The following is a 13,684-nucleotide window of genomic DNA, read 5'->3' as shown; positions in this document are numbered from 1 at the left end:
GTATACGCTAGCATTCTAGTCATTTATCCAGCTGATATTTAAAACTATTTAACTGGCCAGGAATGGCTCCTGGCCAGTTAAATAGCCTAAAGCAGGCTAAGCACTAATATTCAGCACAAGATAGTTGGCTAGCGCAGCTGAATATTACCACTTAGCGGCTAGTCACTAGCTATGTCACACGACATAGCTGGTTAGTGCCAATATTCATTGCCTGACCGGCTAAGTTCATTCTCCTAAATATATGCTTCTAAACTTTATGTTTCTAAATTTATGAGCATAATTTATGCTCATAAATTTGTGCTCCTAAATTACAAGCGTACTCTATGCTCCAAAATAGATTATGCTCGTAATTTAGGAGCATAAATTTAGAAGCATACATTTTAGGAGTGTAAATTTAGGAGCATAACCTTTATAGAATAAGACCCAATGTGTGTAACATGCATGTAAATTTTGGCACCTGTTTTATAGAATTGCCCTCATACTGGCTGCTCTTCTAAAGATTAGTGTTTTTGAATAATGGCCTGTTTGTAACCCTACCTAACATTTAACTACTACAGAGAAAATGTGAACTAAATCCATTCTGCACATTGGGCCATGTTATCTTTCCTTCATAAGTTGCTGATTTGCTATATGCTAATTGACTTACTTTTTAAAAATCCTGTTGTGTGTGTTTTTTTAACCCAGAAATGACCCAGAAAAGCTGGATGCTTTTATCATGGACAAAGCACTCTTGGATTATGAAGTATCAATAGATGCTGACTGCCATTTACTCACAGTGGGAAAACCATTTGCAATTGAAGGTAGGAATCATTGTTATTATACTCTTTTATTTAGAAGTGCTTTACTTGCCAGCATTACAAATAATAATGCTAATGTTACATTCACAAGACTCTTCATCTTACATTGTTTTCATTTCAGCTCCTAAACTATGAATATATTGAGTAACTTATAGGTCATCAGTTTAGTTCTTCATGGGATTCACAATAAGGAATCTGATATACACATTCAGTCTTGTATACTAAATCATAATGATTTCCAGTGTGAGCAATTTTCAAGACATTTCTTTGCAAGAAACAAAGTTTCACATGTAGAAATGGGTTTCTTTGTTTTGAAAATTTCCCAACACTTACACAGATATAACCAATATCCACATAACTGTACTTTCATGTTAATGAGGTATTCCTGGGGTGGTGGGGTTAAGGCAAAGAGTATGTGTTATTTATTTATTTTTATTTTTTTTACAAACGTATGTGTGTAAGTACACAGGGAGAAAGTTTCCACACAAATACTTTTTCTGACTTAATTTTCAAAGGTAAAGTTTTATTTTGGGGGAACAAAAGATATGTAAGTACATTTTTTTGAAAGCTGCTCATAAATACTGTGTATGCATTTCACTAGCTATGAAATGATGTCAGGTTTGGGGTCTTCATGTAATGAATCTGTGATAGAGATACCAGGTATTAATGTCCCATGCCAAATAACAAGAGGAAATTCAAATTATATATTTTTCCAGTACATTTTCTGAGATTTTCAAATGGGAATTCAAGTGCATTAACCAATTTAGCAGGTATTAAGCCTGACTTTTGCATAGCTTTAAAAAAAAGGGATATCTAGTTCTGGGAATGCACAATTTTCTGAGCATTTTACAAAAGACTTGCTGAACATCAAGTTCTTTGTAAACTATTTATAAGGATTCAGGAACTGAATCTACTATGTAGCACATTCAGCAGAAACAGCCATCCCTCAAAGGAATGCCTTTGTAAAGAGAGCTGCATCAATCATAAATGTCAGATGTTATAAAACTGAGAGTCCAAGAGGAACCAAGCTAAAAACTCTGGGTCCAATACTCACAAGGGGTTATTCACATAATGGCAGCCATTATCATATTATTGAAGTGTATACATGGGTATTCAGCATTACTATGCATACAGTGCAGCTGAATATTCTTACAGACCATCTTAGTGTTATCTGGATAGTTCCAGGGAAATGCATGGGTGGAGGAAGAACAGAATGGCAGTTTATCTGGAGATGGCAATATTGAGGTCACTATCCAGATAAAATTACGAAATAAATAAAGGTGCTCTAGATTTATCCAGTACCTATCTGGCTAGAGGTCTGAATATTACCATTATTCAGACAGTGGCTCTGAATATCAACAGCAAGCATTAAAAAAAATGTTGACCACAGTGTTTAAATATTGGCTGACTATGATATTTAAATATTTATACATCTAATTTTTTTAGCTGTTGAAGTGATATTAATCAGCACAGAGGTAAACACAACTGTCCCTTCAATCACTTCTAAAGCTCCCAGGTCCAAAAGTTTGCTGAATTTATGCCTGCCTCAGAACAGGAGTAAATGCAAAGTCAGAAATGCATGCTTACTTTCAGTCCTGCCTAAAACATGCCAATAATTCCCCAGATTGTATATAGCAGGACCAAAATTGTGCTCACAAATCCAGTTGTATTCTGGATTTGCATGTGCAATTTAATTACTTAACAGGTCAGTGCCGATAATTGACACTTAATAGTCATTGACACTAATTGGCATTAATTAGAATTTATGCACACAACTTGCTATGCATAGTCTGTAAAGTGGTGTACATAAATTATAATGTGTGCTGCCAAAAGGGGGTGTGGCCATGGGCATGGAATGGGCGGACAGTGGGTGTTCCAGAAATCTACACGCACAGTTATAAAATACACCTGCTTTTCACGTAACTTAGGCACTAGTATTTACACCAAGTTTTACTTGGCATAAATGGATGTGCCTAGAGTTAGTTGCAGGCATGGCTGCTAGGCATATCCTATAAACCGGCTATGGTTTACAGAATAAGTCTAGGTGGAAATATTTTTGGTGCCAAATTTTTCAGGTACCATATATAGAATATAGTCCAATGTGCCCCCATGGCAGTATATGTAGAAGGGCATAATCAAACGCGAACGCCTATGTGTAAGAACGTCCATCTCTGAGAACGGGTCTGTGAAGGGGCGGGCCGAACTGTATTTTCGAAAAAAATGGACGTCCATCTTTTTTTTAGAAAATACATTGGATTAGGGCGTATTTTGAGCTGGGCGTTTTTGTTTTTTAGCGATAATCAAAACCGAAGCAGCCCAGCTCAAAAATGACCAAATCCAAGGCATTTGGTCATGGGCGGGGCCAGCATTCGTAATGCACTGGTCCTCCTGAGATGCCAGCCTCAAATATCATACCTAGCTCCATGACAGCAGTATGCAGGTCCCCAGAGCAATTTTAGTTTAGTTGGTGCTGCGTGGGACCCATGCAGAGAGGAAAAATCGGAAGAAAAAAAAACAAGCAAGCAAGTGCAGTCAGGGACTTCCAAATTAAACCAATAGTAAAAGGAATCAAACCAGCAACCTTCTGATTACAAGCTCAGTGCTCTAGCCAGTGCACCACATTATTCAATTGCTTAGATGTCCTTCCCTTTCCATTAAGTCCCTCCAAGTTTCTGTCAGCCAATCACAGCTCGTTTAGCTGACATAGGTGTCAGCTAAACAGCTGTGATTGGCTGACAGAAACTTGGAGGGACTTAATGGAAAGGGAAGGACATCTAAGCAATTGAATAATGTGGTGCACTGGCTAGAGCACTGAGCTTGTAATCAGAAGGTTGCTGGTTCAAATCCCCCTCACACTATGTGGTAATTTAGATGTCCCTAACTGCACTTGCTTGGGTTTTTTTTTCTTCCGATTTTTCCTCTCTGCATGGGTCCCGCACAGCACCAACTAAACTAAAATTACTTCGGGGACCTGCATACTGCTGTCATGGAGCTGAGGATGACATTTGAGGCTGGCTTACAAGTTGGAAAAAAAAGTGTTTAACGTTCGTTTTTTTTGGTGGGAGGGGGTTAGTGACCACTGGGGGAGTCAGGGGAGGTCATCCCCGGTTCTCTCCGGTGGTCATCTGGTCATTTAGGGCACTTTTTTGGGACCTGCTCGTGAAAAAAACGGGTCCAACAAAAGTGACCTAAATTCTCTCTAAAAACGCCTTTCTTTTTTCCATTATCGGCCGAGCACGCACATCTCTGCTCAGCCGATAACCACGTCTCAGTCCCGCCTTCACCATGCCTCTGACACGCCCCCATCAACTTTATTCATTCCCGCAACAGAGTGCAGTTGGAAACGCCCAAAATCGGCTTTCGATTATACCGATTTGGGCACCCGCGTGAGAAAGACGTCCATGTCCCGATTTAGGTCGGAATATAGGCGTTTTTCTCTTTCGATTATAAGCAGGGTAGTTTCCAATCTACAAGAATAAGATGCCTTTTTCTAAAATCACTTCTTATATCTATATAAATCCTGCTATTCATATGCTCAAATGATTTGATGAGATATATTCATTTGATATACCGCATTTTCACATTAAGACACCAAAGCGGTTTACAACATTCAAGCCTTCCAAAATGGCCTCCATTGCCTGTAATTATCTCTAACACACATGGATACACATTAGCAGTTTCTTCAAGCTAAACCAGGATATTCAATGCTGATGCCCAAACATTACCCAGCATCAAACAGTAGAGGAAAAAAGCAGAACCTCTCGCAGATGGTGTCCAGAAAAGATCTTTATTAACATCAGTCTTCAATAAAAACAAAGGGGACCCAACATGACTCGTGTTTCGGCCCTACCGGCCTGCATCAGGGGTCAAAATATTACAGACAAATAAATAAATAATAAAACATAAAAAATAAACAAAAACAAAAATATATGCATAATTATATCCAATAAATGAATTATAAAAATACATACCTAGGAAACTACCATCTCAAACATTTTCCCAGACAGTCTCCTATTGGCAATCTAAACATTATAAGAAAAAAAGTTAATAAACAAAGAAGTTGCATGTACAACAGATGTATACGAATTGGCATGTAAGAGACACATAGAAAGATAGGAAGCCGACATATGTAATCAGTATAAATATATATAAAGATATCAAAATCATAAATTGACTTGTATAATTAAAATCATAATATCGAGACATCAAAATCATAAAGTGGCTTGTATTATCAAAATAACAATGATAATATAAATGTATAAATAGAGGCCTCAATATCAGAAAGAAGAACATATGAATGAAGAATTATGAGTAGTTATGTAATTGCATAAATACGTACAAGAATATAAAAGCATATAAAAGCAAAAGAACGGCAGAACTTAAAATGCATTAATATAGACTTCAATATCATAAAAAAGTGTTTGAATATGTATAGAGACAATGAAAGATTTGTTTTTATTGGAGACTGATGTTAATAAAGATCTTTTCTGCCCAAACGTTTCCCAACATTGAATATCTGGTAATAGCACTGGTGGTGGCTAAAAAAATTATCGGCCACCAGATGAATATTTTTTATATGCTCCCAAATCTGTAGGAACACACAAAACATTTTTTAAAAGTGCTCCTTTAAGCAGTGGGAGCAAAATTTTAAAGATGCCATTGGTTCTTTGTTAGATATCTCAATTCTCTTCCAGCTTACTGGTCTGCAAAGCCCCTCCCTCCCCATCTCATGGTGAGGCTAATAGTGAACTTTTCCAGTTCAGCCCATTATAAAATGCTGCCCCCTTTGACTATCAAGATTGTCCCCTCATGGCTCCCTCAACCCCTTCCCTGATTCCAGGCTTACTCCAAAGTAGTCAATGAAGAAGAAGGCAGGAGTGAGCGAGTATCATTCCTGCCCTCTGGTTGATTTTCATAGGATAAATGTTGGGTTGAGAAGCAGGACCACAATAGTGACTTGAGAAGACAATATTGATGGATAATTTGGGTGGGGATTCTCAAGGATTGAGGCTTAATGGTGGGGGTGGTTTTTTTTTTCACTTTTCACCATGGCATCAAGCATGGGAGAGGGCTTTGTGAGCCAGTGGCCTACTAGGAATTTGAGACTTCCCATTGAGGCCTCTTACATGAACCCAGTAGCCACTTTAAAACTATGCCACTGTCATGTGACTACAGGAGATCCAGGGATCAAGAAAACAAGCATACCTCATTGAAGTGTAGTTCTTTGCTTTGCGAAACAGGCTAAGAAATCCTTTTTTCAACAAAGCCATGTTTTCACATGCCAATTTCTGCTAATCAGAACATGTATGTGTTGCTTTGTATGAATTCGCAGTGCAGCAACTCATTAATGTTTGATTGAAATAAACTTCAAATGCATAGTAAACTATGCTAAAATTTTTACTGCACAGTCAGCCCCCTTGTGCAACTTTAGTCCACAAAAGAGGCTTTACATTTTGAACACTACACAAATGCTGGTGTGTAATACTGTTCAACATGCAAATCCTTTAGGGGAGTAGTAAAGGAGCTTTAACCCTCTTAATTCTATATAAGGCACGCACAGTAGAATAGTGCCACTTATGCACATGGCTTAATTATTTAATTTGCCCTTGATTGGTGCTTATTTGGTGAAGCCTATTAATAATTGGCCATAACAAGCACAAACTGGTATGATTTTGCAGTTACACGTGTGAGTTATGACACTGTTCCGTCTAAGCTGGGCGGAAGCCCTTTACCTGCATTGCTGTCAGTGGGGAGGGGGGGGGGGTGCTTCAATATTGTGGTTTTTTTTAGTTCACAAATTTTTATTAAAAGTTTTCAAAAACAGCAAAACCTAACATACAACAAATGAATGTGATATATAACCAAAATGCAAGTTAGCGAGATAATAAACTCTAAATATAAAATAAAGCTTTTATCCATGGAAACTATTTCTCTGAAAGAAAATATCTTTAAAATTCTATCTGTATTTTATGGTTGTGTTTTATTAATGTGCTTAAGACTGTTTTAGCAAATGACTTTTGGAATAAGCATTTGTCATCAAATGTTTGGATGCTTGGAATCTGCTCCTTATCCATTTTGTATTCTCTTTGACAGTTGGGTACTGTTTACACCTACAGTCATTAAAAGCAATTGGCAGTAAGCAGCATTATGGATCTGTTTTTATAGACCTTGGGATTTATATAAGGTTAAAAACTGCATTTTGATTATAAAAATAATCTTTGGAAAAATAAATATTTTAGCATTGACTGATGAGGTCCGCATAGGAAGGAAGAATGTCATTACAAAGATTCAGACTGATTTCCCTGTAGCCGATATTGCTTGACTGAATTAAACATAAGTAGCAGGGAACTGCTGTACTTCCTTTCTGCTTGTTATTATCAAAAATAATTGGAGAGAGTTTTCTTCTTTATTCTCAACCATTTGATTCCTCCTGAACATTTTGACTATGCATAGAATATTTTGAGGATAATATTCAAAAGTCCTTAGTGAGCATTAGGTGCTGGCTGCATAATCACTATTTTCCCCAAAAGACTAGAACAGACAATGCTTAAATTTTAACTAGATATGTAACTACAGAGACAAAAACTATTTTAAGTAGGGAGCGATTTTGGGCAAGCTGAGAAAGTGGCTTAATTTTATCTGAAGAGTGCTAATATTCAGCTGCTTTGTGGATAACTTAGGGGCCCTTTTACTAAGCTGCGGCAAAAGGGGCCCTGCTCTAGTGGCATCAGCCATTTTTGCTTTGTGCCAGGGCCCCTTTTACCGCAGCGGGTGAAAATAACCAAAAGTGAAATGACTGTGTGGTATGTTTGCATGTGCTGCATGGCCATTTTGGGGGGGAACACATACCACCATCCACTGAAGTTGCGGTAAGGGCTCCCACGCTATCCCAGCATTAACCAAGCAGCAATTACTGCCGAGTAACCCCCTGCAGAAATATTTTTTCAATATTTTTGCTGGTGCTGAAAATGGAGTACGCTGGGGGTGGAACTACTGCCGGAACCCAGCATTTGGCCAGCGGTAGTTCTGGGTTGCCGCGTAGCAACCCTTTAGTAAAAGGGCTGCTTAGAAATCTGGTTCATATTTCCGGTGGACCTAGTCTCAGATAGGATTGCTGAAAATGCCAATAGAGTTATAGGAAGCATTTAGTGCTCACCTGAATATTGGCCTTGTTATGTTTTTATATTATCCCTCTAATTCTATAAATGGTGCTTTAAATTGCATACCCAAATTTGGGTGCGTGCCCAATTTGCACACACAATTTAATTGAATAACAAGACAATTAGCGCTGATAACTGGGTGCTAACAATCAATTTTTAGTGCTAACTGGCATCAATTAAAAATTATGCATGTATATTTACATGCTCTAAAAGCTGAAGAACTAACAACATTTGTATATCTTATATCCTATATTATTATTATTATTAATATAATGCTCATACTCAAAAATTACGTGAGGAAAAAAGACCTCAAATGTCCCAGCATGGCAGCAAGTTCTAAAATCTTTATACCAGCGTATGTTGGACTCCAGTTATATTGCTAGTCTAAAAAAAACCCTCCTTGTAAAGCTTATTTTCAATTTATTTATTTATTTATTTTAATTTCTATTATATATCATGCGCTTGATCATTTTATATTCTTCTTACAGTATATCTTTATCTTCTATTTAAATTTGCACATTTCTTAATTAAAGCACTTAGTTCATCATTCTTTCGCCAACGGGGTTCTCCGTTTCACTTATAAATAAGCTTCCTCAAGGGACTTTATAGGTCTACTTGATTGATTTTTGCACTTAGTCCCCTTATGCACTTTATTTATTTATTTATTTATTGCACTTGTATCCCACATTTTCCCACCTCTTTGCAGGCGCAATGTGGCTTACAAAACATCATGGAGAATGGAAATGAAAAGAGAATAGGCATTTGGTGTTACAGAAGGATGTTGGATTGCATGGTAATGGAATACATGATAGTAATATAATAGAAGACATTATTAATATTTCTAGAAATATATAAGAGTATCACATGATTTGATCTTTGTGGTATATCTTGTCGAAGAGATGTGTCTTTAGTAGTTTACGGAAGTTGGTCAGTTCATAGGTCGCTTTTAGGTTGCGTGGCAATGTGTTCCAGAATTGCGTGCTCATATAGGAAAAGGTTGATGCATGCATTAATTTGTATTTTAGACCTTTACAGTTAGGGAAATGAGGATTAAGGAATGTGCGAGATGATTTTTTAGCATTCCTGGGTGGTAGGTCTATCAAGTCTGACATGTAGGCTGGGGCATCGCCATGGATGATTTTATGTACTAGGATACATATTTTGAACGTGATACATTCTTTGAGTGGGAGCCAGTGTAGCTTCTCTCGTAGGGGTTTTGCACTTTTGTATTTTGATTTTCCAAATATGAGTCTGGCCGCCGTGTTCTGGGTTGTTTGGAGTTTTTTGATTATTTGCTCCTTGCAGCCAGCGTAGAGTGAGTTGCAGTAGTCTAGATGACTGAGTACTAAAGATTGTACCAGATTACGGAAGACGGCTCGTGGGAAGAATGGTCTTACTCTTTTTAATTTCCACATTGAGTGGAACATCTTTTTGGTTGTGTTTTTTGTGTGATTCTCAATTGTTAGGTGCTGATCAATGGTAACTCCAAGAATTTTCAGGGTTTCCGAGATTGGTAGATTTAGTTTTGGTGTTTTGATGGTGGTGAATTTGCTCATGTTGTGTTGAGAGGTGAGTATTAGGCATTGGGTTTTTTCTGCGTTGAGTTTTAATTGAAAGGCATCTGCCCAGGAGTGCATGATAGTTAGGCTTTGGTTGATATCATTAGAAATTTATTTTAGGTCTTGTTTGAATGGGATGTAGATCGTTACATCATCAGCATAGATATATGGGTTGAGGTTTTGGTTTGATAGTAGTTTGGCCAAGGGTGTCATCTTTAGGTTGAATATAGTCGGTGAGAGGGAAGATCCCTGTGGAACTCCACATTCAGGTGTCCATGTGGCTGATGTAATTGGATTTGATGTCACTTGATATGAGCGTGTGGTTAGGAATCCTTTAAACCAATTAAAAACGTTGCCTCCGATACTGAAGTATTCAAGGATGTGTAGTAGTATTCCATGATCAACCATGTCGAAGGCGCTTGACATGTCGAATTGTAGTAGTAATATATTCTTGCCGGTTGCAATCATTTGTTTGAATTTAGTCATGAGCGTAACTAGTACTCTTTCAGTACTGTGGTTAGAACGAAATCCTGATTGGGAGTTGTGTAGAATTGAGAACTTGTTTAGATATAGTAGAATTGGAAAAGGTTTAGATATAGTAGAATTGGAAAAGGTACAGCGAAGGGCGACGAAAATGATAGTGGGGATGGGACGACTTTCCTATGAAGAGAGGCTGAGAAGGCTAGGGCTTTTCAGCTTGGAGAAGAGACGGCTGAGGGGAGATATGATAGAAGTGTATAAAATAATGAGTGGAATGGATCGGGTGGATGTGAAGCGACTGTTCACGCTATCCAAAAATACTAGGACTAGAGGGCATGAGTTGAAGCTACAGTGTGGTAAATTTAAAACGAATCGGAGAAAATTTTTCTTCACCCAACGTGTAATTAGACTCTGGAATTCGTTGCCGGAGAACGTGGTACGGGCGGTTAGCTTGACGGAGTTTAAAAAGGGGTTAGATAGATTCCTAAAGGACAAGTCCATAGACCGCTATTAAATGGACTTGGAAAAATTCCGCATTTTTAGGTATAACTTGTCTGGAATGTTTTTACGTTTGGGGAGCGTGCCAGGTGCCCTTGACCTGGATTGGCCACTGTCGGTGACAGGATGCTGGGCTAGATGGACCTTTGGTCTTTCCCAGTATGGCACTACTTATGTACTTATGTACTTATGTACTTGTTTGGTTACCATCCCTTCTGTTATTTTGGTTAAGGGAATGGATGCTACTGGTCTATAGTTGGTTAATTCAGTCGTGTTTTTCTTTGCATCTTTGGGTATGGGCGTGAGTAGAATGTTACCTTTCTCCTTTGGGAAGAGTCCATTTTGTAGCATGAAATTCACGTGTTTCGTTAGATCTGTTATAAAGTGTTGGGGGGGGGCCGATTTCATAAGGTTATTTGGGCATATATCTAGTTTGCAATGAGCTTTGGCGAATCTTTTAAGCGTTTGGGAAATGAGATCTTCCGATATTACCTCGAATTCAGTCCAGATCCTATCTGCTGGGTCTAGGCAGTCTAGGAGTGCAGCGTATTCGATGGGGCTGGCAGGTATTTTAAGTCACAGTTGTATTATTTTCTCTTTGAAGTATTTGCGAGGTTTTCAGCTCCTGGTGTGTCTTTGCTATTGTTCTTGACTGTTGTGGTGTCTAGTAGTTTATTCACGAGTTGGAAGAGTTTGTGTGTGTCCTTGTAATTTGGTCCGATTTCCGTTTTGTAGTATAGTCTTTTGGTTTGTCTTATGGTGTATTTATATTTTCTACGGGCAGAACACATAAGTGCAAACGTAAATTATTGACTATTATAATTTACATGTGTTTTAGCACACACCTAGGCATGGGAATTTACATCAGCTGTGAGGATGGTGTAACTCAGTGTTTCCTAAGTCAGGTCCTAGGGTACCCCTTGCCAGTCAGGTTTTTCTGGACATCCACAATGAATATGCATGAACAAGATTTGCATTTAATAGAGACAGTGAATGCAAATCAAGTTAATGCATATTCATTGTGGATATCCTGAAAACCTGACTGGCAAGGGGTACCCCAGGACTGAAGTTTGGAAACACTGGTGTAACTGATCCCATGTTACACCTCAGCATGCTTTTGGCCACTTGCCTTAGTATGCTATAAAGAAATGTTGGTGCCTGCTTTTCTTAATAGAAAATGCTTGAAGTAGGGGCCATAGCCAGCATCTCTAATAGGTGCCCTGCAGAAGTGTAGCCAGATCTTGTCATTAGGTGGAGCAGACCTTTTGTAAAATAGGTGCCAATGCGAGGCTACAGGCCTGATTTGCAGAGATGCCATTTCATTCAAAATCTGTTTGGGAGAGCGGCTACTCCCCTTGCACACCACCTAGCTACGTCTCTGGTGCCCTGTTATAGAATTGCCTTTCTAGCTGGTTATTCTGTAAACAGCTGTCTAATTTTATTTATCAAGAAGTCACTTATTTGGAGCCTTTTCAATGATGAAAGTCGGTGCATATATTCTTATATAGAATACTAGAATAACAGGTCAAATATGCACCTCAGTTTTAGGGGGTGAGCATTTACACCAGCCAAAGACCTGGTGTAAATGTTTCCCCTTAGAATATAAAATGCTGTAATTAACATGCACTTTTTAGCAAATTGTGTGCATAACTGTATGCCTTGCCAATGATCCACTGAGACTTCACCCATGTTTATGTTTATTAAAATTTTGATTAATCGACAAATTATGGACAAGCCAAGTCTAAGCAATTTACGAACATGAGCTAATCTCAAAAGACAAATCAATAGCAGAAAAGGAACTCCAATAATCTTGATAGGAAAGAAACATAATCATACAAGAAACTAAGCTAATGGTAAAAAAAAAAAGAAACAGGACAAAGACATAACTGTATACTTAATATAATATTAATTATTGTGTCTTCTGCTGCAAACAAGCTGATCAACATCACAGAGTGCCAAAAGCCACTGAAAAGAGATGTGTTTTCAAAATAATTTTAAATTGTTCATACTAAGTTTCTGAGCAAAGTCCAAAAGGCAAACCGTTCCACAGAAAAGGTGCCAGAAAAAAAATACACTTTTGTGAGTTGACTCCCAGAGTGCCTGAGGGAGTGCTAAAGGGTGGTATTTCAAAGAACGGAGCATATGGGAAGAGACATATGGAATGGTTAAATTAGAAAGATAGCCTGAAACACCATCATAAAGAACTTTAAAAATGAGTGAATGAATTTTAAATTAGATCCTAAAAGGATCGTAGGTAGCGGATATTAGAAGTCAGCCAAGGTTGGGGTTTTGTACGCCTTACAGGGCGGGTCATCAAAGGTGCAAGAGTGTCTAAGGCAGAGGATAGAGTATTGTTGTAAGAAGAAACAGCCTCGTTGACAGACGTGGATGGTGCCACAGTAGAGAGGAGGTTTGAAACATGGGAGGATAGAGATGAAGGGTCAATATCGTGAAGATTCCTAGATAAATTGGATAGGATAGGACGGGACTGGGAGGGAGGAGATTTAAGTGTGAAAGTTATAAGATGGTGATCAGAGGAGGGATGATCAGAGGCAAGGAAACTAGAAGGTGAACAGTTGGAGGAGAAGATGAGATCAAGACAGTGACCATTTTGATGAGTGGGGGAGGTGGAGCATAGTTGGAGATTAAAGGAGGACGTTAAAGCGAGTAACTTGGAAATATAAGAGTTGGAAGGATCATTAGCAGGAATATTAAAGTCACCAAGGATGAGAGAGGGGGAGGAAGGATCATGGAAGAAGGCAAGCCAGGCGTCAAAGTCACTGAGAAAGGATGAAAGGGACTTATCAGGGGGACGATAAATGACCGCTATTCGAAGAGGCAGAGGAGAGAAAAGGCGTATAGAGTGGACTTCAAAGGAGGAAAAACAGTGAGATTGAGGTGGAAGAAGGGGTTGAAATCTGGAGGAGGGAGAGAGAAGTAGTCCAACACCGCCCCCAAGGCCAGCAGGGCGAGGAGTATGTGAAAATAGATAACTGCCATGGCACAGGGCTGCGACTGAAGCAGAGTCATCAGGGCAGAGCCAGGTTTCTGTTATGGCGAGCAGATGGAGGTGATGCGAGATAAAGAGGTCCTGGATATAGGGGAGTTTGTTACAGATAGAGCGGGCATTCCATAGGGCGCAAGAGAAGGGCAGAGAAGAGGAGGGTAGTAGAGGAATAGAGATGAGGTT

General features: G+C 38.7%; 1 protein-coding gene across 1 annotated transcript in view; it reads left to right on the top strand.

The window, feature by feature from the left end:
• GRIN3A (glutamate ionotropic receptor NMDA type subunit 3A) overlaps positions 1-13,684 on the top strand; it is a 369,769-nt gene that overhangs the window by 285,918 nt on the left and 70,167 nt on the right. Inside the window, exon 6 of the mRNA XM_030194309.1 lies at positions 685-800. Coding sequence (XP_030050169.1) covers positions 685-800 — 116 coding nt within the window. The remainder of the gene's footprint in view (positions 1-684; positions 801-13,684) is intronic.

The sequence above is a fragment of the Microcaecilia unicolor genome, chromosome 2 (genome assembly GCF_901765095.1).
Source record: "Microcaecilia unicolor chromosome 2, aMicUni1.1, whole genome shotgun sequence".
In the NCBI taxonomy this organism is placed as follows: Eukaryota; Metazoa; Chordata; class Amphibia; order Gymnophiona; family Siphonopidae; genus Microcaecilia; species Microcaecilia unicolor.
This window is presented reverse-complemented; position numbering and strand designations above follow the sequence as displayed.